This window comes from Melanerpes formicivorus, unplaced genomic scaffold (genome assembly GCF_026170545.1).
Source record: "Melanerpes formicivorus ecotype bairdi unplaced genomic scaffold, bMelFor1.0.p_v2 SCAF_37, whole genome shotgun sequence".
Taxonomy (NCBI): domain Eukaryota; kingdom Metazoa; phylum Chordata; class Aves; order Piciformes; family Picidae; genus Melanerpes; species Melanerpes formicivorus.
The window spans coordinates 2687305-2709575 of NW_027142389.1; the positions used below are offsets into that span (position 1 = coordinate 2687305).

Below are 22271 nucleotides of genomic sequence, written 5' to 3' on the forward strand. Positions count from 1 at the left end.
AGCACTCCAGCACAGGACATTTAACCCCTGAGTGACTGCAGGGCTCCTGCTCCAGTGAGCAGGCTGAAGCTGAGGGCCAGAAGAAGGTGGCCTGAGACGACCAAAGACTCTGAGGAGTGGAGATGCCTGTGGGGAGCATCTGTCCTGTGGGGCACCTCTGTAGCTGGCTTACACACAGGTCTGCCTTTGTTCTGTCTGCCCTGTGGTGTGTGACCTAAAACCATGGAGAGGAGTAGCCACCAGCTCCAGGGGACTGGCCACATCCTCCTTCCTCTGACTTGCTTAGCAAGAGGCAGGACTAGTGCTAGGTTTCTCCTCTCCAGCAGCTGGTGCACCCCAGGAGCATGGATGTTGGGTGTTCAACTGTTTGATCTAAAATAACACCCCAGGGGAGGAAGTGTGAGAAGGGGAGAGGGAAGGGGAGAGGAGAGGGGAGGAGGAGGAGAGGAGAGGAGGAGGAGAGGAGAGGAGGAGAAGAGGAGGAGGAGGGGAGAAGAGGAGGAGGAGGGGAGGAGAGGAGGAGGAGAGGGGAGGGAGAGGAGGAGGAGAGGAGAGGGAGAGGAGAAGGAGAGGAGAGGGAGAGGAGAAGGAGAGGAGAGGAGGGGAGGAGAGGAGGGGAGGAGAGGAGGAGGAGAGGGAAAGGAGAGGAGAGGAGAGGAGAGGAGAGGAGAGGAGAGGAGAGGAGAGGAGAGGAGAGGAGAGGAGAGGAGAGGAGAGGAGAGGAGAGGAGAGGAGAGGAGAGGAGAGGAGAGGAGAGGAGAGGAGAGGAGAGGAGAGGAGAGGAGAGGAGAGGAGAGGAGAGGAGAGGAGAGGAGAGGAGAGGAGAGGAGAGGAGAGGAGAGGAGAGGAGAGGAGAGGAGAGGAGAGGAGAGGAGAGGAGAGGAGAGGAGAGGAGAGGAGAGGAGAGGAGAGGAGAGGAGAGGAGAGGAGAGGAGAGGAGAGGAGAGGAGAGGAGAGGAGAGGAGAGGAGAGGAGAGGAGAGGAGTTTCCTCCCCTTTCCAAGGCAAAGAAGGTAACAAATGTGTTTACATGTCACTAAGACATGGTGAAGTCTCATTCACTTGGGGCTGATGTGGCTGCTTCAGAGGTGTTCCCTGTGGATGTGGTGGTGTTCCCTGAGCAGGTCCAATGCAGCTCCTGAGTTGGGTGCTGTCCCCCTAAGGGAGAAGCTTCTTTTTGGCTGGTCATAGTTCAGAGCTGAACTCTGGCATTGCCCTGGGCTGAGGTCTGAGAGTTGTGTTTCTGCTCTGCAGAGCAAAAGGTTCTGCTTGCTTTGGGTGCACAGGGCTGTGTTTTAACTTTCTCTAGAGCAGAATAAACCAGACACAGGGCTCCTGTTTGGCTCATTTGCAAGAGAAGACACCAAAGCTGTCACAGCCAGTTGATAACGATGGTTACATGCAACCCTGGCATGGAGCCAAGGTGTGAGCAGGGCAGAGATAAGGGATGTGGGGGGGGGGTAATGCTTCTTGGGAGGCTGCTGCAGGACTGCCCAGGGTGGGATCCAGGCACACCCTGCATGGACCTGCCTCTGCTCCAGGTTAGGGGCATGAGTGGGGCTTGTGTTGTTATAGAGGAACTTGGCTCTGACAACAAACAGAGCACTGTTTGTCCAGTGTCCCAGGGCCTTTCCTTCCTCTCCACTGTCCTATACTGAGTAGGTGCTGCCCAGCTTTGCTGTTGTCCAGGGCACAGGATGCTGGGCATGAGCACCTTCCAAAGCTGGATATTGCCCTGGGGTTATGGGGAAGGAAGAGAGGGCACCTGGCCAGTGGCTGGAGGGCAGCTGGGAAGTGCAGGAGTTTGGGGTGACTGGCACGTGAGGGTGCTGCATGAGGTGACCCAGAAACCTGACAGCTTCAGTCTCCCTGCCCCATGGGTGGCCAGACAGCTTCTTGCCTGGGGTGTACCAACTGGAGCTCGGCTACTGACACCCTTGCAGGTGCTGGCCACCGACTTCTGCTTGGCCTCTGGGATCATTTCTACCTTCAGACTTCCCTTGTGCTCACCTGCACCAGGCAGCAGCTGTCTGGGTCGTGCCCAGGGTGAGGCTGGGCCCTGGTAACCACGAGGGCTGGCAGCGCCCCTGCAGTGTCATCACCCCGTGGCACGCTGCCACCCCCCGAGCGACGTCCTTGGGAGCAGAGAGGACGTTTTGGGGCCGGAGGCAGTGCAGGCATTTGAGCAATTCCTCTCTGGCTCCGGTAGCAAGGAGCAGTTCCCAAAGCTCGGGAGCCCTATTTACCGCGGGAAGGTTAATTACGGACAGCCGCCGCGGCTGGGAGAGCCTCCAGCCGCCTCCCGTTCCTCTCTGCGTGCCCTCTCCCCGCTGGCAGCTTGGGAACCTCCCCGGTTTGCTGGCTGGTGCTGGGAGCTGGAAGCAGGTAGCTGGTGTTTAGGGGTGCTGAGTGCCAAACCGCGCGTGGCCGGGGGATGCCCGTGGCCGTGGAGCGCTCGCCGCTGCCTCTCGGGCTCCAAGAGCCCAGCTCGGTGTGGGCAGCAAGGCCTGGCAGAGCTGGGGAGGTGGCTGAGGGTGAATCAATCACAGAATGTTAGGGGCTGCAAGGCACCTCGAGAGATCATCCAGTCCAATCCCCCCTGCAAGAGCAGGATCACCTAGAGCAGGTCACCCAGGAGCTCATCCAGGTGAGTCTTGAATATCTCCAGAGAGGGAGACTCCACAACCCCCCTGGGCAGCCTGTTCCAGTGTTCTATCACCCTCACAGGGAAATAATTCTTCCTCCTGTTTCCATGGAACTTCCACCCATTGCCCTTTGTCCTGTTGTTGGGCATCACCAGGCATCACCTGGCTCCATCCTCTTGGCACTCACCCTTTACGTATCTCTAAGCATTCATGTGGTTACCTCTCAGCCTCTTCCAAGCTGAAGGGCCCCAGCTCCCTCAGCCTGTCCTCATAAAGAAGATGTTCCCCTCCCTTGATCATTTTCATGGGGGAGAGGTGCCTTTAGTCAGCATGGAGAGGTCTGCATTCGGGCCCTTGGATGTGTCTGGGTGATGCCCCACCGGGAGAGGTGACACTGCTTGCTGGGAGCACTGCCCTGTGTGTTGCAGGCAGAGGGAATTCCTCCCCAGAAGGTAATGCCCCAGCCCCAGTGGTTCCAGCAGCAGCTGGGTCGGTGTTTCCCGTGGGATGGTGAGGTGGCATAGCTGTGTTTCAGACTCCAAAGTGATTAGCTGGTTTTCTTCAGGCCCCACACGGTGGTGGTTCAAGCAGCGAAGGTGCAGAGCCCTGGGTTGGGAGATGTGTGAGGATTTTGTGTCACTTCAGTTAAAATTAGGCCAGTATTTCTGTCCATGGGCTGGGAAGGGAAGCTGAGCTCCACTCCTGCAGAGTCACTGGTGCAGGCAACAGCTTATTTTAAGGGGGGATGGAAAGAAAACACCCGAAAGAATAGAAAGAAGTTTCCCCCCGGCAGCACCGCAGTGTGGCCGGCAGGGGCTCAGGGTTCCTGCCCACAGCTGCCTCCATGCCTTTCCATGAGGTAAGATGTGGGCAGTCCCAGGCTGCGGTTTGCCTTTCACACTCCAATTGGCTGCGGGGGACTCTTTCATGGGGCGTTTGGAAACTGGCCGTGAGAGGCTGGGATCTGGGGTGTGACTGCCTGGCTGTGATTGCTGGTTCCTAAAGCGAAAGTGCAGAGTGGGGGTTCTGGGAAGTGGCTTTCCTGCCTGTAATTGCCCTGGCCTCCTGGCTGCCAGCAAGCTCCTTTTAGAGCTCCTAGTGCATCTCTCAGGCTTTTCCCCCCACCCACGCCTGCTCTGTGTCAGAGCTGCAGCCCCAAAAGCGCATGAGGGAGAAGTGTCAGGCTCCAGACACCCCATGGGCAAAAGCTGTTCCTGTCAGAGTCACCATGGACCTGGCAGAGGTCTCAGTGCTCCCCTTCCCGTGGGTTACATCCAGGGGCATGCCATGGAGCTGTGGCAGTGCAGGAAGGTGGTGGATGGAATGTCGTCCTCTTTCCCCCCCCCCCCTTTCATGTTGGTTTTCATCCTCTGCTTCCACTTTCAGTAGCAAAATGATTGCTTCTTTCTCTCTTGGCTTTCTTCCCCTTGCCCTGGTTCCGTTGGGAGGTGCTGGAGGCTCCAGGTTCCCAGTCTGCAGCAGGGGACACACTGCCCTGCATCCCCAGGTTACTTTGCAGCAGACAAGTTGGTGGAGCTGCCCCCACTCAACCTGCTCAGGGTGTTTCTGATGGACCATGGTGGCCCATCGACCAGGTGGCACTGGGGCCACAGTTTTGTGTGCCCCTGCTTGAGCACAGGAGATGAGGAGAGCAGCTGTGGATGCCTTTTCCTGGGGAAATACCATTCAGCCTCAGCAGCTGCTGGAGAAGGGCAGAGTCTTTGCCTGGAAGAGATTGTCTGGTGGTTCTTAGGGGCTGTGCACCATCAGGAGCTTTGTCCAGTGAGTACATTGGTGCTGGGGCCCCTGGCATGGGGATCTCCAGAGGCTTGCTGAGTGCTCATTTTACATGGAGAGCTTCCTTTGAAGTGGGAGACATTAACAGGGTCTCTCATCTACTTTGCCTGTTTGCATTGGTGGATTGGGTTGGCAGCTTTGTGTGTCCTCACTGCTCTGTTAGGGGTGGGTGAAGGTGGCTGGCAGGTTGGTTCTGACAGGTTGGTGCAGACAGCTGGGTAATGCAGACAGGGACAGAGAAGGCTTGTGCAAGGCTTCCAGGAAGCCACCAGCTCCTCTTCCCCTCTGTGAAGCCTGGGTGCCATCTCTTTGTGCCTGACCGTCATCAGGGTTCCTCGGAGAGCAGCGGTGTGGTGCCAGCAGCTGGCATGTGGCTGGCACACAACTCCTGCCATTGCCCAGCAGCTCCTCAGCAGCAGCTGCCCCTGCACGGGGTGTGCTTGGGCTCCTTCCAGGCTGGGTTTGGTGGGAAGGGGGCTCTGTGGGATTTGTTCCTTAGGGAAGCACAGGCTCTGGGCGTGCTTTGCCGGTGTCTGCCTGCCTGCTCCTCCCGCAATACAATTCCAATGGGATCATTTCCGCCACGTTTAAAGTGCAGATCTCAAAGATATTAAGTTGCTACAAGCTCATGAGAATCGTTTTTTCTGACCAGAAAAGGCAACAAGACTGTCTTCCTGACTTTGCTGAGGGTGTGTAATGCGTGATGAGCCTTGATTAAGCATCAGAAAGTCCACACCTCTGGAGACACAATCCCATGGGAAGCCTATCTCCACCGCTGCTGCTTGTGGCTTGTCTGCCCAGTTCAGTTCTGATGGCTTGAAGCAGCAGAGGGTTCCCCAAACAGCCTCCCTGGGGCGTGGGCTGGATTTCCAGCAGAGGCTACTAGGTGTCTGGTGTGGGATTTGGGTACCCCACCACCTTGCCTTGGCTGAGGAGGGCTGGAGACATGGCTGGCCATGCACATCAGCTGGCTGTGGCCCTGGTGCTGCTGCCACAGATGTGCCCATTCACCAGCTGTGGGTTCACCACCCACCCATGTGTTATCAAATCATGAAATGGTTTGGGTTGAAGGAACCTTTAAAGGTCATTTAGTCCAACCCCCACCTTAGTAGAGCAGCATCATGGTTAATTCTGTTCTGTTCTATTCTATTCTGTTCTGTTCTACTCTATTCTATTTGCAACTAGAGCAGGTTGCTGAGAGTCCCATCCAGTCTGACTTGGAATGGTTCCAGGGATGAGGCATCTGCCACCTCTTTGGGCAGCCTGGGCCAGGGTCTCACCACCCTCAGTGTAAAAGATCTTTTCCTTCCATCTGGTCTGAATCTCCCTCATTTAGATGAAACCATCACCCTGTGTCCTGTCACAACAGGCTCTGCTAAGGAGCCTGTCCCCAGCTTTCTAACAGGCCCCTTTGAGCACTTGAGGGCACAATAAGGTCTCCCTGCAGCCTTCTCTTCTCCAGGCTGAACAAGCCCTCTGGTAACCTGCCCGTCCTTTCCTGCACATCCCTGGGAAAGCACGTCGGTGGGAAGGGCGGGCAGGAGGAGGAAGCCGGCCCTGGCTCCATCCGGGACAGGGCACTTGGAACCTTTTCTGTGCCAGCGCTTTGACGTGGGGAGGGCTCCTGCTGGGGATGGGCAGAGCCCTTGGTGGGCTTGCTCCCACTGTATGGGGCTCCGGGGGAGATGCAGGACTCTTTGCAGTGGGCAAAGCCTGGGGCTCGGCTCCGAAACGGGGTGAGGAGAGGACCGGTTCCCCTCGGCCTCCCGCCAGCCCCTGGCCGGGAGGAGGCGGTGGAAGGGAAGGAAATGTCGTGCTCATACTCCTCGTTTCCACCCGGCGATGGGCAGCCAAGCTGGGAGCATCCTGCTGCAGACTGCGGCCGCAGCGCCCGGCTGCTGCCCGCGGGGAGGTGAATGCGGCCGCGCTGGGTGTCCCCGGGCTCCTGCGTGTCCCCTGGCTCCTGCGTGTCCCCGGGCTCCTGCGTGTCCCCTGGCTCCTGCGTGTCCCCGGGCTCCTGCGTGTCTGCGTGTCCCCTGGCTCCTGCGTGTCTGCGTGTCCCCGGGCTCCTGCGTGTCCCCTGGCCAGCTGAGTGGCGCTGGCTGCCACCTCGGCCATGCTCTTCTACCGGCTCAGCCCCTCCGGCGTCAGGGGTAAGCTCGGCACACGACTCTGCTTCGGGCTGTCCTTCACTTTGCTGTCCTCTCTGAGAGGGACGCTGGACCTGTCCCTCCCTGGGGACAGGGGGCAGCGGGGGTGTCAGGACATCATGGGGCAAGGGCAAGTGGGAGGTTGGTGGTGCTGTTCTTGGCTGGGTCACCCTGAGCTGCAGCCCCTCATGGCCGCTGATTGTGTTATGAGTGAAGGAAGAGTGGAGTGGAGCAGGGCAGGGTCTGGCAAATGCCCATCCATGGGCTCTCCAGAGCTGCTGTGCCCAAAGACCACTCATGGACCACTTGGAGGTCCTGGAGCCCTCCTAGCTGGACAGTCCCAGCCACAGGGTACCTGCCCCTGTGGAGGTGGCAGGATATGCAGGAGGGATGCAGTGCTCCACAGGGACCAGGCTGACCTGGTCAGGCTCCAGAGCTGAGGTCTCCACTGGGATTACTGGTTTTGAGCCCAGCTGAGGGCAGGAGGGGTCAGCCCCAGGATTCCAGCTGGGCTCATGGCCCAGCTAAGGACAGCTGCACTGTTTTGGACACAGATAGTGATGCTCCTTCCAAAACTTCTTCCAAAGTATTTGGGTCCAGGGTTTTGGTTTGGTCCTGTCCTTAACTGAACTGCTTGTTTGGAGCTTTTATTTTTGTCCCTTGCTCTATCTTTGTAATTGGAAATTCAGGCAGAGCTCTGGGCTGAGGCTGGTGATGAAATTGGGGTGTTTCACTGAAGTCTGCTCTGGGTGGCTCCAGCCTTGGTCCAGTCTGCGCTGGGTGGTGCCTCCCAGAAACTGCCATCACATTTTCTACCCCTGAGGTCAAACGTTTGTCACTCTCAGGAGTATAAACCACAGCAGACTGACAGCAGGCAGCAGCTTGCTTTGGCAGCCTGAGCTTTGGGCTTGTCTTCCCTCAAGTTGTGTGAATTTGAGAAGGTTCCCAGAAAATGGTGTGGGCTGCTGGAGGGGCAAGGGCTGGACTGTGTGTGAGGGGTGGGAGCCAGCCAGGCAGGGGGTGTAGGAAATCATCAGGGTTTTGGTGCCTGCCAGCTTGAAGGAAGAGGTGGGGTGATGGGAAAGGGGAAGGAGGAGGGAGAAGAAAAGGTTTGTTTGGCAGGCTTCTCAGGAGGATGTTTGCAAAAGTGACCAGCCTGAAGCTTGGATGAGCTTGGAATTAATTATTAAAACCAGAGATCTTCCTCCCTTGCCTGGCACAGTGCTGTGTTTGCTTTGGTGGGTTCAGAGATGAACTGTTCCATTAGGAGGTTATAATCCTGTCTTGCAGCCTTGTCACTCCTACCTTACCTCCCTCTCTTTGCCTTCTGCTAGCAGGGAGGCTAAAGCAAGTGCTTTCTGCTCCCTTGGGCTGAAACCTCTACTCTGTGCACAGTATCCCTGTCCACCAGCATGACCCAGCTCCTATTTCTGAGCCTGGATTTTGTGCACATGGAATATGGGATCAGGAGCTGGAGGGGAGCAGGTTGTGGCTCTGGGGAGCATCACTGCTGCCAGGTGGGATGCTCAGGAGCTGGAGGGGAGCAGATTGTGGCTCTGGGGAGCGTCACTGCTGCCAGGTGGGATGCTCAGGAGCTGGAGGGGAGCAGGTTGTGGCTCTGGGGAGCGTCACTGCTGCCAGGTGGGATGCTCAGGAGCTGGAGGGGAGCAGGTTGTGGCTCTGGAGAGCATCACTGCTGCCAGGTGGGATGCTCAGGAGCTGGAGGGGAGCAGGTTGTGGCTCTGGAGAGCATCACTGCTGCCAGGTGGGATGCTCAGGAGCTGGCAGGGAGCGGCTGCTGCTCCAGGGAATGTTGTTGGTGCCAGATGGGATTCTTAAGCCAGTTCTTTGCTTTCTTTCAGAAATCGAAGCCAAGAAAGCTTGTGCCTGGCTGCGAGCAGCAGGCTTCCCCCAGTATGCCCAGCTGTACGAAGGTGAGAGCTCCCTCCGCCTGCCGACCCTGATGCCTGCGCTGTGTCCCAACCCGGGGTGGCTGCTGAGAGCGCTGACGAAGCTCTTCGGGGGGGAGAGGAGACGAAGAGGGCTGTTTACTAGTGATGTGATCATGTGTTAAAAGTTTAAGCCCTCAGCCTTGGCTGTGGCCTGGAGAGCTGGCCATGCCGTCAACTTTTCTGCATTCCTGAACTTTTCCCCTTTGGGCAGGGCCATGAGGAGTCCCCGGGGTGGCAGCTCCAGCCAGGGCTTTGGAGAGCCCTCGGCTCCTCAGGAGCTGGCTGAGTGTTTGCCGTGGGTGGGAGCCCAGAGGCAGCCCGGGTAGGTAACGCAGGGAGGGAGACTTTCCTCCCTCCTCCTCTGCTGACACATCCAGCAGCTCCTGCCCTGCCCTCGGCTGCTCTCTGGGAGCAATTCTGCTCCTTGTGAGGACGCAGCAGGGCTCGCCTGGGGCGGATCACGTCCCTGGGGTGCAGGAGGCGGGCAGACCCCCTAACAGACCTGCCTCTGCCATGCCCCCAGGGGTGGCTGGCGGTGGGTGTCCCCTGCAGCTGTGCCCCGTGGTGGGATGGCTGGCCCGTGCCGGGGGGCGGCTGCCGCGGCGCGATCGCCGCAGCTGGCCGGGACAATGGCGGGAAGCCAGGTCTGCGGTGGGCCGGGGCGGTGGCCATTGTTCAGCCGGGCACTTCCACCGCCCCCCGCCACACGTGCACAGGAGCCACGCTCTCACCCCCCACTGATGGCTTTACAGGCTGCCTGTTTGCCTCTGGTTGCTATTTTGGGGGGCAAAGGCCTCGCACAGCCACGTGCAAGGACCAGCAGGGTTCCTGCTGGGACACCCGGGCCCAGGTGCTGCTCCCCAGCAGTTCTTGCAGCCTGAGGGGTGAGGATTCGGTGCTGGGCGCTGGTCTAAGAATAAACTGACCCTTTTCCAGCCTCTTTGTGCAAAGCTTTCCACATCCTCCAAGTGTTTCATTCTGTTTTTCTCCCCAGCTGGTAACCACACTCGAAAGCTTCATTAACAGCTCTCCATCCTTGGTGTCCTTCCTCCTTTTGCTCCCCCCTGTGCTTTCCACCATCCCTTGTGCCTGCTGAAGTGTCTGGCTTGGAGGGAAACCACTGATTTTCCTCTCACTTGCCTCCCCAGACTCCTTATTCCCTCTCGACATCGGTGCTGTGAAGAAGGACCACAGCTTCCTGGACCAGGACTCCCTCAAATCCCTGTGCAGGTAACTCACCCTCACACCCTTTCACTGCTGCAGCTGGGGGCTTCAGGGTGGCTGCCCACAGCTGGTGGGATGCTGTTGGGTGCTCAGTGTGCATCCTGGCTGCCACTCAGAGCCTGCCTGGTGCTGTCACTGCCTCTGGAACAAGGAGTCTTTAGGCTTTTGGAATGGGTAAGTATTGATGTGTGCATTGGTCTTTCAAGTGAGACAGCATGGCAGGTTGTTGGGTGGTGCCAGGGAAGTGACAGCAGTTTTGCTCTGAACACAGAGGTCCTGGAGAGCAGAAGCATTTCCCATTCTTCTCTTCATCTGACTTTCAGGCTGGGTTTTAATTTCATGCTTGGGTAATTAGCCCCTAAAGCTCCATTAGAAATGAGCTGATCAGTGCTGAACTGCAAAACAGCCAAGAGAGACGCAGTTCTGCTGGGTCTGACCCAGTTCTGCTGGGTCCCAGTACTGCTGGGTCCCAGTACTGCTGGGTCCCAGTTCTGCTGGGTCTGACCCAGTTCTGCTGGGTCCCAGTTCTGCTGGGTCTGACCCAGATCTGTCCACACTCTCCCCTTCCACCATCAGTGCCCAAGGTTCCAGGGAGGAACCGTGTCTGCTCAGGGTATAGGTTATGTTGCTTTATTGTGCAAGGATGCTTTGTAATGTCTCTGAGAGCAAAGCAGAGTTTGGAAACCACATCTCTGAGTCAGTGAGGGGGCCTTGCTTGGCTGCTGGTGTAAGGCAGATGCAGCTCAAAGTGCTCATGGATGAAATCACGTCCATGGACTGAGTTTCCCTCAGTCACCAGCTATGTGCCACCTGCGAGAGGGAGAGAACACACAGCAAGGGGTCTGCTGGGCTCTGTGAACATCTCAGTGCTGCTAATTAGCACTTTGTGCAGGTCATTAGGAGCTGCTGCTGCTCAGGGTGAGGCTTTGGGAGCTGTCAGCTCGCGGTGGGGTTCATTCTGTGCAGGTGAAGCCTCTGCTGGTGGCTCCTTCCCCAGACAAGCGCCGGGCTGGATTCCTGCCCTCACAAGTGCTTGCTGGCTTTGTGTGACGTTGGTCGTGCTGGTGCCTGGCAACACAGCCCTCCTGAACATTTTCCACCAGGACATGGCTACCCCTGCAGCAGCAGGGCTCAAAATAGCTCCGGGAGATGCCGCGGGGCCGTGGGCAGGCAGCGTGTCTTTGGCGGGGGGGAGGCATCCCAGCGCTGCCAGCCGCCACAACACCTAACACCCAAAACAGGGACCCCCCTGGCCCTGGATGGGCTGTGTGTCCAGAAAGGCTGTCTGTCCAGATGGTCTGTCTGCCTGGATGGGTTTTGTGTCGGGCTGGCACGCAGTGACTCAGCCTTGCCGTGGCTTTTGGGCCACAGCGCTGCGCCTGTGCCCCCGCGCTGACTCCGCGCCGAGGAACGAGCGCTGCCTCCCACACACTGCTCCCAGCAGAGCAGAGCAGGGATGGAAAAGGGTCTGGTACTTATTATTTGTTGTTCCAGCAGTGAGGTTGCTGTGCTGGGCAGGAGGGGATCTCCTGTGCTGCTTCCCACTGAGCTCTTGGTTTCCCCTCCCAGTGGTCTCAGCAGGGCAAGAGGTGAAGAGAGGTCTTTGACCACCCTGCCCTCTCTGAGCTTTCAGGTCCCTTTGTCATCACCTGGATGGCCACAGGAACATCTGAGGTTGTTTTGCTCTAATAAGCAAAACAGGTCATCCCTGCCTGCTCTCAGGATGGCTTTGAGAGCCCTGTGCTGGACCAGTGTGGTTGGGCAGGAATGTCCTAGTCCTCCCTGTGGTGTCTCTGGGTCCCTGAGGTGTCCCTGTGCAGCGTCTGGATAGCAAAAAGGTCTAAAAGAACGCTGGAAAATTCTTCCAATTCTTCCAAAAACCCAAAAGGATCCCCTGGATGTGTTCTCTCCCCCACTAGCAAGCTGTGCTCCCTTCTCACTCCCTCTGCTAGGAGACTGCATTGAATCCTGCTGCAGGACCACACTGTTGGCTGGGGGACATTCCAGAGGGATTGTAAGTGGAGCATTAGTCAAGTTTTTGTCCCTGAGATTTGCTTTCTGGCTGTGCAGTTGGTATTTGCAGGCTGGAACAGAAGTGCCTGTTGTAGTGCTCATGGGGGTGCTAATTAAAGTGAATTAATTGGAGCTTCAATGGCTTGCATAAAGAAGAAACAGCCAAGGCCTGAGCTGTAGGTGAGAGAAAAGTGAAGGGCCTGGAGAGGGCCAGCCCTGACCCTTGGCAATAGCAGCACCCCTGGCAGCCCTTGGAACTGGGCTGCTCCTCCATGGGCAGTGGAGTGGGGGATGTGGCTGACCCCTCAGCAGTCTGTGGGGCCAGCTCATGGCCAAGGCAAACCCACAACATGTGGAAGGTGCCAGGATGCACGGCAAATGCCACTGGAGAGGTGGCCAGCACCCATGTGGTGCTGGAATGGTGGGAGATGGGCATGCTTTGGTGCTGTGGCTGTGAGAGAGCACATACGCGGTGCTGGGCTGGCTGCTGGTGTTTGGGCACAGCCAGGGTGTCCCAGTGCTTGTGTGGGGAATGGCTGGGCTTGCAAAATCCTTGCTGGCTCACAACCAAGGGCTTGTACCACTTGAGCAGTTTCACCCCTTGGCTGCAAAGCCCAAGGTTCCTGTGATTGGGTGCCTGGGTGGGTGGCAGCCAGGTGTGGGTGCCTGCAGGACTCTTGGAGCTGTGCTGGGCTTCACATGTCCCCCTGATCCCTGGAGCTGCAGCTGCTGGGGGACAGGTGAGTCACAATAGGGGCTCTAAGACAGAAACAGTAGAAAAAAAGAGGAAAATCAGCGCTGTGGGGACCAGGACTGGGGTAAAGCCTCTCTTGTTTCTTGCAGGAGGCTGATGACCCTGAACACATGTGCCTCCATGAAGCTGGAAGTCCACTTTCAGCGTAAACAGGTAGGCCCTGGGTAATGAAGGGCAGCTGGGGGGCTGAGGGATGTGGGGCAATGTGTTCACAGCAATCCTGTGGTCAGTGATAGCCCCACTGCGCTCCAGGACTGCCTCAGGGCATGGAGCATGTCAGGGATGTCAGCACTGCCTGTGGGATATCCAGAAGCAGCCTGGAAGCAGCAGCTTCCCTTCCCTGGTGCACTACAGCCCTTGAACATGGCAAAATAATTATATCAGTTATAGTATGGCCAGCAGGACCAGAACAGGACTGTCCCCCTGTACTTGGCACTTGTGAGACCACACCTAAACTACAGGGCTCAGTTTTGGGCCTCTCCCTATAAGGAGGACCTTGAGGTGCTGGAGCATGGCCAGAGAAGGGCAATGAAGCTGGTGATGTCTGGAGCAGAAGTCTTGTGAGGAGCAGCTGAGGAAACTGGGGTTGGTTAGTCTGGTGAAAAGGAGGCTGGCTGGAAACAGGCTCAGGTTGCAGCAGGGGAGGTTTAGGTTGGATGTGAGGAACAATTTCTTCCCCAAAAGGGTTGTCAAAGCTTGGAACAGGCTGCCTAGGGCAGTGGCAGAGGGGTTTAAAAGCCATGAAGGGGTTTAAAAGCTGTGTAGGTGTGGTGTTCAGGGATATAGTTTAGTGGTGAGCTGGCAGTGCTGGGTTAACAGTTGGACTCAATGATCTAAAAGGTCTTTTCCAACCAAAATGATCCCATGGTTCTGTGATTCCATACAAATGATGCCTGGTGGCTCCTGGGGCCCTCCATTGCTGAAGAAGACCAGGGCTTGTTTCCAGGGCTCTGCATGATGCTTCATTCCCCACTGGGGGCCATGCTGGTGGCTGTGCCTTCCTCTGGGTGCCAGGGGTAGGGGAGACACATCAAGCCTCCACAGCTCCTACTGATTGCTTGTCCTCTGCTCCAAACTGCCCATAGAATGAAGACTCTGAGGAGGAAGACCTATGTGCCATCAGCGACCGGTGGGCTTTCCAAAGGGACAGCAGGAGGTGGTCACGGGTGGGGTCGGTTGATGTCCTCTCCCAGGGCTCCGAGGTCCTGAGCTCCAGCATGCGGCCGGTGTCCAGCCGCGAGAGCATCCTCACAGACCTCAGCACCAACCCGGAGGCCGTGTCCCTGCACAGCGCCGGCAGCGCGGGCAGCACGGGGGGCGTCGGGGCAGCGCCACCCGGGCCCCCGTCCCCCATCCACGCCACCGCCGCCGCCGTCACCACCTCCAGCTGCAGCCTGAGCGAGCGGTCCTTGCCGGAGAAGCCCTGCGACAAGGGCTCCAAGGAGAAGCCAAAGAAGCGACGCTCTCGCAGCTTCCTGAAGAGGATCGAGTCCCTCCGAAGGAAGGACAAGGAGAAAGGCAGCCCGGACGAGAAGGCGGCCCCGCACGGCAGCCTCGCAGCCGCAGCAGGATGGGGTTCGCTCAAGACCAACGGGGACCTCGCGGCCACCAAGGCCACCAGCTCCTCAAAAAAAGGCATCTCCGCCTCTTTCCACGGCAAAAAACGCTTCTTCTCGGTATCCTACAGGACTAACCGCCTGCTGGGCTCGGGTGGGAACAAGGTGGGCTCTGACCCGAAACGCGGCGGGGTCTACCTGGAGGACTACGACAGCGCTGTCACGGCCGGCGGAGACTGGGCGGCGGGAAGCTGCCAGCCCCTGCAGGCGCACCGCGGCAACTGCCTGGTCTACATCCCCCGGGACCACAAGCCGGGCACCTTCCCCAAATCCCTCTCCATCGAGAGCTTGTGTCCCTTGGGCGGCAGCTCCCTGGCCCACTGGAAGTCGGGGAAGGGTGCCGCGGGGCTGGGTGCGGGCGGCAGCAGCAGCAGCGGCGAGGGCTTGTCCTCCCCTCGGAGCTTCTCCTGCCGGCCGCGGCACCGCCGGGGCTCCTGCAGCTCCCTGGGCAGCCGTCTCAGCCTCTACGACAACGTGCCCGAGTTCGGCAGCAGCGAGGAGTTCTGCAAGGAGGACGGGGAGGTGACCTACGAGAACCTGGATGACATCCTGCAGCACATGTGGGGGCTCCAGCAGAAGGTGGAGCTCTGGTATAAAGCCATCTCCCCCGACCTGGCTGGGGAGGAGGGGGGAGAGGAGGAGGAGGAGGAGGAGGAGGAGGAAGAGTCGGACTCGGGAGGGGAGCCCTCCAACCTGCACTTTGAAGAGCGATCCATGTCGGACGTTGGCACCTCCACCAGTGACTTTGACAGCACGGGCAACTCCCTCAACGAGGCTGAGGAGATCGAGGTGCGGGAGCGCCGGGACTCCGGGGTGGGAGCGTCGCTCACCAGGCCCTGCCGGTAAGGATGGGCTGGGACCGGGGCTGGGAACGGGGCAGGGGCTGTGTATCCTCCCCTCCTCTGCTGCGCCTGGGCAGGCCTCAGTCCTGGAGCTGCCATGGTGCCGCTGACCAGAGGACCACCACAAGCCCTGTGCTTGGCACTGGTGAAGTCACACCTCGAATGCTGGGCTCAGTTTTGGAGCCCTCACTCCATAAAGGACATTGAGGGGCTGGAGTGTGTCGAGAGGAGGGTCATGAACTGGTGAAGGGGCTAGAGCTCCAGGCTTGTGAGAAGTGTCTGAGGGAAATGGGGTTGTTCAGCCTGGAGAAAAGGTGGCTCAGGAGAGATCTTTTCACTCTCTACAACCCTCTGAAGAAGGTTGGAGAGAGGTGAGAGTTGATCTCTCCTCCCAAGGAACAAGCAATAGGACAAGAGGAAATGGCCTCAGGTTGTGCCAAAGGGGGTTTAGGTTGGGCATGAGGAACAATTTCTGCACTGGAATGGTTGTCAAAGCCTGGAGCAGGCTGCCCAAGGCAGTGGTGGAGTCCCCATCCCTGGAGGGGGTTTTAAAAGCTGTGTAGATGTGGTGCTAAGGGACAGGGTATAATGGTGACCTGAGAGTGCTGGGTAACAGTTGGGCTTTATGATCTTAAAGGTCTTGCAACCAAAACGATTCTTTATTAGAATAACCTTTATTAGAATAAACCAAACCAGGTTGGAAGAGACCTTCAAGATCATCGTGTCCAACCCATCAACCAATCCAACCCACCCAAACAGCTAACCCATGGCACCAAGCACCCTGTCAAGTCTCCTTCTGAACACCTTCAATGACGGCGACTCCACCACCTCCCCGGGCAACCCATTCCAATGGGCAATCACTCTCTCTGTGTAGAACTTCTTCCTAACATCCAACCTGAACCTCCCCTGGCACAGCCTGAGACTGTGTCCTCTTGTTCTGGTACTGGGTGCCTGGGAGAAGAGACCATCATCAGCCTGTCTACAACCTCCCTTCAGGTAGTTGTAGAGAGTGATAAGGTCACCCCTGAGTCTCCTCTTCTCCAGGCTAAGCAGCCCCAGCTCCCTCAGCCTCTCCTCACAGGGCTGTGTTCCAAACCCCTCACCAACTTTGTTGCTCTTCTCTGGACTCGTTCCAGCAAGTCAACCTCCTTCCTAAAGTGAGGGGCCCAGGACTGGACGCAGTACTCGAGGTGTGGCCTAACCAGTGCAGTGTACAGGGGCAGAATGACCTCCCTGCTCCTGCTGGCCACACTGCTCTTGATGCAGGCCAGGATGCCATTGGCCCTCTTGGCTGCCTGGGCACACTGCAGGCTCATGTTAAGCCTACCATCAACCAGCACCCCCAGGTCCCTCTCTGCCTGGCTGCTCTCAGCCACTCTGACCCCAGCCTGTAGCACTGCCTGGGGTTGTTGTGGCCAATGTGCAGAACCTGGCACTTGGATGTGTTCAATCTCATGCCGTTGGACTCTGCCCATCTGTCCAGCCTGTCGAGGTCTCTCTGCAGAGCCTCTCTACCCTCCAGCAGATCAACTCTTGAATTCTATATGTCTATAAGCCCATCTGCCCTCCCCTTCTGCAGCAGGGGTGCCCAACCTATGTCCAATAGCTGGTGAGCTGCTGGCCAGTGCCCTGCCAGCCCTGGCTGGCTGCTTGCTCTTACCCTCGTGGCAGAAGTGAGTGGAGGGAGGATGATGCTGGTGGACCAGCCCCATGGTGTGGTGGAGGCAGGGAAGCTCAGCACGGATGGCTGCTGCTCTCTGCTGGCTGCTGCTCTCTGCTGGCTGCTGCTCTCTGCTGGCTGCTGCACTCTGCTGCCTGCTGCTCTCTGCTGCCTGCTGCACTCTACTGCCTGCTGCTCTCTGCTGGCTGCTGCTCTCTGCTGCCTGCTCTCTCTCTGCTGCCTGCTGCTCTCTGCTGCCTGCTGCACTCTGCTGCCTGCTGCTCTCTGCTGCCGCCTGCTGCTCTCTGCTGGCTGCTGCACTCTGCTGCCTGCTGCTCTCTCCTGGCTGCTGCTCTCTGCTGCCTGCTGCTCTCTGCTGCCTGCTGCACTCTGCTGCCTGCTGCTCTCTGCTGCCTGCTGCTCTCTGCTGGCTGCTGCACTCTGCTGCCTGCTGCACTCTGCTGCCTGCTGCTCTCTGCTGGCTGCTGCTCTCTGCTGGCTGCTGCTCTCTGCTGGCTGCTGCACTCTGCTGCCTGCTGCTCTCTGCTGCCTGCTGCACTCTACTGCCTGCTGCTCTCTGCTGGCTGCTGCTCTCTGCTGCCTGCTCTCTCTCTGCTGCCTGCTGCTCTCTGCTGCCTGCTGCACTCTGCTGCCTGCTGCTCTCTGCTGGCTGCTGCACTCTGCTGCCTGCTGCTCTCTCCTGGCTGCTGCTCTCTGCTGCCTGCTGCTCTCTGCTGCCTGCTGCACTCTGCTGCCTGCTGCTCTCTGCTGCCTGCTGCTCTCTGCTGGCTGCTGCTCTCTGCTGCCTGCTGCACTCTGCTGCCTGCTGCTCTCTGCTGCCTGCTGCTCTCTGCTGGCTGCTGCACTCTGCTGCCTGCTGCTCTCTGCTGCCTGCTGCTCTCTGCTGGCTGCTGCACTCTGCTGCCTGCTGCTCTCTGCTGCCTGCTGCTCTCTGCTGCCTGCTGCACTCTGCTGGCTGCCAGCCCTGCTGCCTGCTCCTGCTGTGTCCAAGCAGTGACCTCCCTCTCTGCCTGCATGGACCCTAACCAAATGGGTTTTGATTTACTAATCAAAGGAAGCTTCAGTGCTCCCTTGTGCTTTCCCTGGAAAACTCTCTGGATTTCTGCTGGGCTGGTGCTGGAGGGTGATGCGCCTCTAGGCAGACATGGGGATTCTTTTGTCACCTAGGAATGTCCCTTGTGCCCTTCCAGGCTTGAAGAGGCCCCAGAAAAGCTGGGCAGGAGCCTTTGCAGAGCTTCACAAGCCTGGGACAGGTTTTGGCAGGCTCCCAAGAGAGTGCTGCTTTCTTGGGGCACCATTGCTTCTTGAGGAAACAAGTGTTGGAGGTGTCCCCCGGATGCAGCATTGTCCTGCATGGTGGTCCTGCAGGCTTGTGTCACCCTGAGCATCTGAACCTTCCTCAGGTCTCCTGGTGGGGCTGTAGCCCAGCCACCCAAGGGTGCTGCAATGTAAGGGGAGGGGATGTTGGTTGTTTCAGGGGCTCCTGGGGGAGGGAGAGGACCTTTGAGGCAAGAGAACACATCTCACTCTCCCTGGCACCCTTGCAGTGGGTTTGAGCTCCTGTGGGGAGGAAGCAGCACTGTTGGCACTGGGGCTGGCATTGAGATCCCTGGGCTGGCACCTTCCCCCAAAGCACTGAGTGCCATGGGGCAGGGAACAGCCCTTCCCTGGGGTCACCAGCTCTCACCACCAGCCTTTCCCTGCAGAAAGCTGCGTTGGCACAGCTTCCAGAACTCACACCGGCCCAGCCTGACCTCTGCCTCCCTGGAGATCAACCGCCAGTCCTCTGCCCAGCTCAACCTGCTCCAGAAGTGCTCCCTGCTCCGTCTCACAGCCATCATGGAGAAGTACTCTGTGCCCCACAAGCAAGCCTGGACGTGGTGAGCTGGTGGGGAGGGGAATCAGGATGGTTCCTGCGTGGTGGGTGCTGTCTCCCAGCCCAGGCCCTGCATCCTGGAGCAGCTTCTGTGTGGTGGTGGAGAGGGGAGTGGAAAGGGCTGAACCAAAAGCTGGCCTTGCTCTGCGTGGTTGTGGGCATCGTGCAGGTGTGAGCTGGGGGCTGACTCCAGGGCATCCAGGAGAGCTGCAGGTGCCTGTGAGGTGTTAGAAATGCTGCAGCAGTGTGAGAGAGCAGGATGGAGAGTTCCATTTTAGCCAACTTTCAGATCATTTTGACTTAACAGAAGGTGCAGAAGCTGCCTTGCTTGTGCTGAAAGCAGGGCAGAAGCTGGGATGTGTGGTGTGGTGCCTGGGTCCTGCTCTTCTCAGTGAGGTGGTGCTGAGGGAGCCATTGCACTGATGTCTGTCTGTCTGTCCCATCTCTCAGGACTGTGCCCAAGTTCATGAAGAGAAGCAAAGTCCCTGACTACAGGGACAAGGCAGTTTTTGGGGTGCCCCCTGTTGTCAACGTGCAGCGGACAGGGCAGCCCCTGCCGCAGAGCATCCAGCAGGCCATGCGCTACCTCCGCAGCCGCTGTCTGGACCAGGTGAGGCCATGGCCACTGGCAGCGATTTGGGGGGGAAAAAGTGGCTTTCAGGGTCCTTTCTATTCTCCTCTCAGGGTCCTTTGTTCTCCTCTTGTGGTGCTTGGCTGTGGTGAAGTGGGAGGGCAAAGTGTTGGAGATGTCCCCCTGATGTAGCACTGCCCTGCACGGTGGTCCTGCAGGCTTGTGTCACCCTGAGCATCCTCAGGTCTCCTGGTGGGGCTGTAGCCCAGCCACCCAAGGGTGCTGGTGCAGTGAGCCTGAAGTGCAAGGGGAGGGGATGTTGGTTGTTTCAGGGGCTCCTGGGGGAGGGAGAGGACTGCTGATGGGTGTGGGGTTCCCACACCCATCAGTGTCTCCTTAGCCACCTATCACTCAAGGTTCTTCTTTGGGATGCAGCGCAGCGAGGTCTTTGGGGAAGGGGCTTCCTAGGCTGGCAGCCTGAACACCTCCTGGGTTGGTGCCTGCTGCGCCCTTGAGCTCCAACCAGGCTTTCCCTGGCAGGTTGGCATCTTCCGTAAGTCAGGGGTGAAGTCTCGGATCCAGGCGCTGCGGCACATGAACGAGAGCAGCCCCGAGCACGTCAGCTACGAGGGGCAGTCTGCCTACGACGTGGCCGACCTGCTCAAGCAGTATTTCCGTGACCTGCCCGAGCCCATCTTCACCAGCAAGCTGACAGACACCTTCCTGCAGATCTACCAGTGTGAGTGTGGTGGGCTGGGGACACCCAGGGGAGCCACTGCCACACAGGGGACAGGGCACCCCCAGGAAGGGGATGGCAGGGGAGCTGCAGGGCTACTCAGTGGGAGACAGGAGATCATGGGGGTGCTGCAAGGCCATCTCCAGGTATGGTCGTTCAGGGAAGGAACAAGGGGACATTGAGGGCTGTCATCCCCCCACCTCAGCCCTTCCCTTAAGAAGGAAGGCACAGGAATAGAGCCCCTGAGGTCCCAAAAGAGAGCTGGTGAGGAAGGAGACCTGCATGGCTGAACAGGGAGCTTTGGCTGCACATCCAGATGGGTCTTGACAGTCTCCAGAGAAGGAGACTCCACAGCCCCTCTGGAGAATCTGTTCCTGTACCCTGTGACCCTCACAGTGAAGGAGTTCCTCCTCATGTTTCTCCTGTGCTATAGTTTATATCCACTGCTCCTTGTCCTATCACAGGATGCAACTGAGAAGAGCCTGTCCTCTCCCTCTTGACCCCCAGCCCTCAGATGTTTATAGACATTGATCAGATCCCCTCTCAGTCTTCTCCAGGCTAAACAGCCCCAGGGCTCTCAGCCTCCCCTCACAGGGCAGTGCTCCAGTCCCCTAATCATCCTGGCAGCTCTCTATTGGACTCTCTCTAGCAGATCCCTGTCCCTCTTGAACTTCAGTAGTCAGACCAATGGGATGACTTAGACCTCCTCATTGTTTTCCCTTTTCCATCCAGTGGTCATTTATTTACATTCTGTCACTTTCTGCTCAAGATCTGTGGCAGATTTTCTGGGCACAGCCTAAAGCTACCAGCGTGAGCGCTGGGCTGGGGTGGAAAGCTGGGGTGGAAAGCTGGGGTGGAAAGCTGGGGTCTCAGGGGGAGGGGATGGGTGGTGGGGATGGAGCTGCTGACCCACCTGCCTGGCCCTGTGCCCGCAGTCGTCTCCAAGGAGCAGCGGCTGCAGGCGGTGCAGGCGGCCGTGATCCTGATGCCGGACGAGAACCGGGAGGTGCTGCAGACCCTGCTCTACTTCCTCAGCGACATCGCCTCTGCCCAGGAGAACCAGATGACCGCTGGCAACCTGGCCGTGTGCCTGGCCCCCTCCATCTTCCACCTCAACGTGTCCAAGAAGGAAAGCACCTCTCCGAGGTGAGGGCTGGCCCGAGCTCTGGCCTCCCCAGCCTTCCTGCAGCCCCTGTGCCCCACCACCCCTACCCTCTCCCTGCTGGATGAGGCGCGGTGGGAGCACATGCTCTCACGCAGCTCCTCAGCTCTCTGCTCTGCTATGCTGGGGGGGGTCCTTTGCTCTGTGGCACAAAGGATAGGGGGCTGGAGGTGGGCAGAATGCCCATGTGGTCCTGTGCCTGCTTCTCCTCAGGGCAATACACAAGAGGGGCACCATGGGGAAGCCTGACCAGAAGGACCTCAATGAGAACATGGCTGCGACGCAGGGGCTCTCCCACATGATCACCGACTGCAAGAAGCTGTTCCAGGTGGGTGGCTGTGGCCTGTTCCAGCCCAGTATTGCCCTCCCCATGTGCTGCAATGGGGGATGTGACCTCTCTGAGATTGCAGAGTCAGTGTGGGGTGAGATAAGAGGCACCCTTCAGCTTCCCCATAGCTTAGCAGCACAGGTGCCAGTGTTTGGTCAGCTCCAGGAGTGAATCCCAGCTGCTTGTGGTGGTGCAGGTCACAAGCCGCAGGACTTCTGTCCAGGGAGGCTGTTCCCATCTTCCTCCCTGCTTGGTGATTGAGGTGTTGTGGTTTTCTATCTGCCCAGGACAACTCACAAAGTCCACATAGCATCTCTCTAGCTTTCTGAAGACCTGTATGATCTCTTGACTTGTAGGTTTCCCACGACATCTTGCTCCAGTTGAGCAGCTCTTACATGGCAGCAGATGCTTATCCTCATCCCCTGACTGACTTTGTGTGTCAAGGGGAAAGCAAGGATCTACACTCCTACTTCGAGCAGAGCATCCAGAACCTGCTCAAAGAGTCATCAGAGAAATTCAAGGGGTGGCTGAGCACCCCAGGGCCCCTGAACACAGAGCTCTCCTGCAAAAAGGTAAATGCTGCTGTGAGGAGGGGGGCTTGGAGTCACGTGGGGAAGTGTGTATGGGCCTGGCCCCTGGGAGCCACGAGTCCTGTGGGCACCTTCTGACCTGCTTGCAACCCCTTGGTGCTTGTCCTCCTATTTGATAAGGGATCAGCAACCCCTTCCCTAGGCAGAGGAGGGGCTGAGAGATGGACAGCTCTGGGATGGAGGCTCCTGTCAGAGAGCCCACTGTGCTGCTATTAGCAGAGGAGCTGGTTGCCTGCATCCAGCCCATCTCCAGCAGCTCCCATCCCAAGCAAGCAGATGTGGTTGGCACGCCTCTGTGGCAGTGCAAGCCGTCCATGAAGCTGCTCAGGGGGTTC

The 22271-nt window shown here is 58.3% G+C and overlaps 1 protein-coding gene across 5 annotated transcripts in view; it reads left to right on the top strand.

Moving 5' to 3' along the window:
• Positions 1–22271, top strand: part of STARD8 (StAR related lipid transfer domain containing 8) — a 65891-nt gene that overhangs the window by 40253 nt on the left and 3367 nt on the right. For 3 of the 5 annotated variants that reach the window (XM_068157598.1, XM_068157602.1, XM_068157599.1), the window contains 10 exons: positions 8454–8525; positions 9692–9773; positions 12624–12687; positions 13620–14992; positions 18380–18553; positions 19000–19159; positions 19661–19859; positions 20792–21002; positions 21232–21346; positions 21703–21918. In XM_068157598.1, coding sequence (XP_068013699.1) covers positions 8454–8525; positions 9692–9773; positions 12624–12687; positions 13620–14992; positions 18380–18553; positions 19000–19159; positions 19661–19859; positions 20792–21002; positions 21232–21346; positions 21703–21918 — 2666 coding nt within the window. Of the gene's footprint in view, positions 1–6038; positions 6595–8453; positions 8526–9691; positions 9774–11579; positions 11782–12623; positions 12688–13619; positions 14993–18379; positions 18554–18999; positions 19160–19660; positions 19860–20791; positions 21003–21231; positions 21347–21702; positions 21919–22271 lie in introns of those variants that run through there. The other 2 variants (XM_068157600.1, XM_068157601.1) reach the window with 2 other exon arrangements.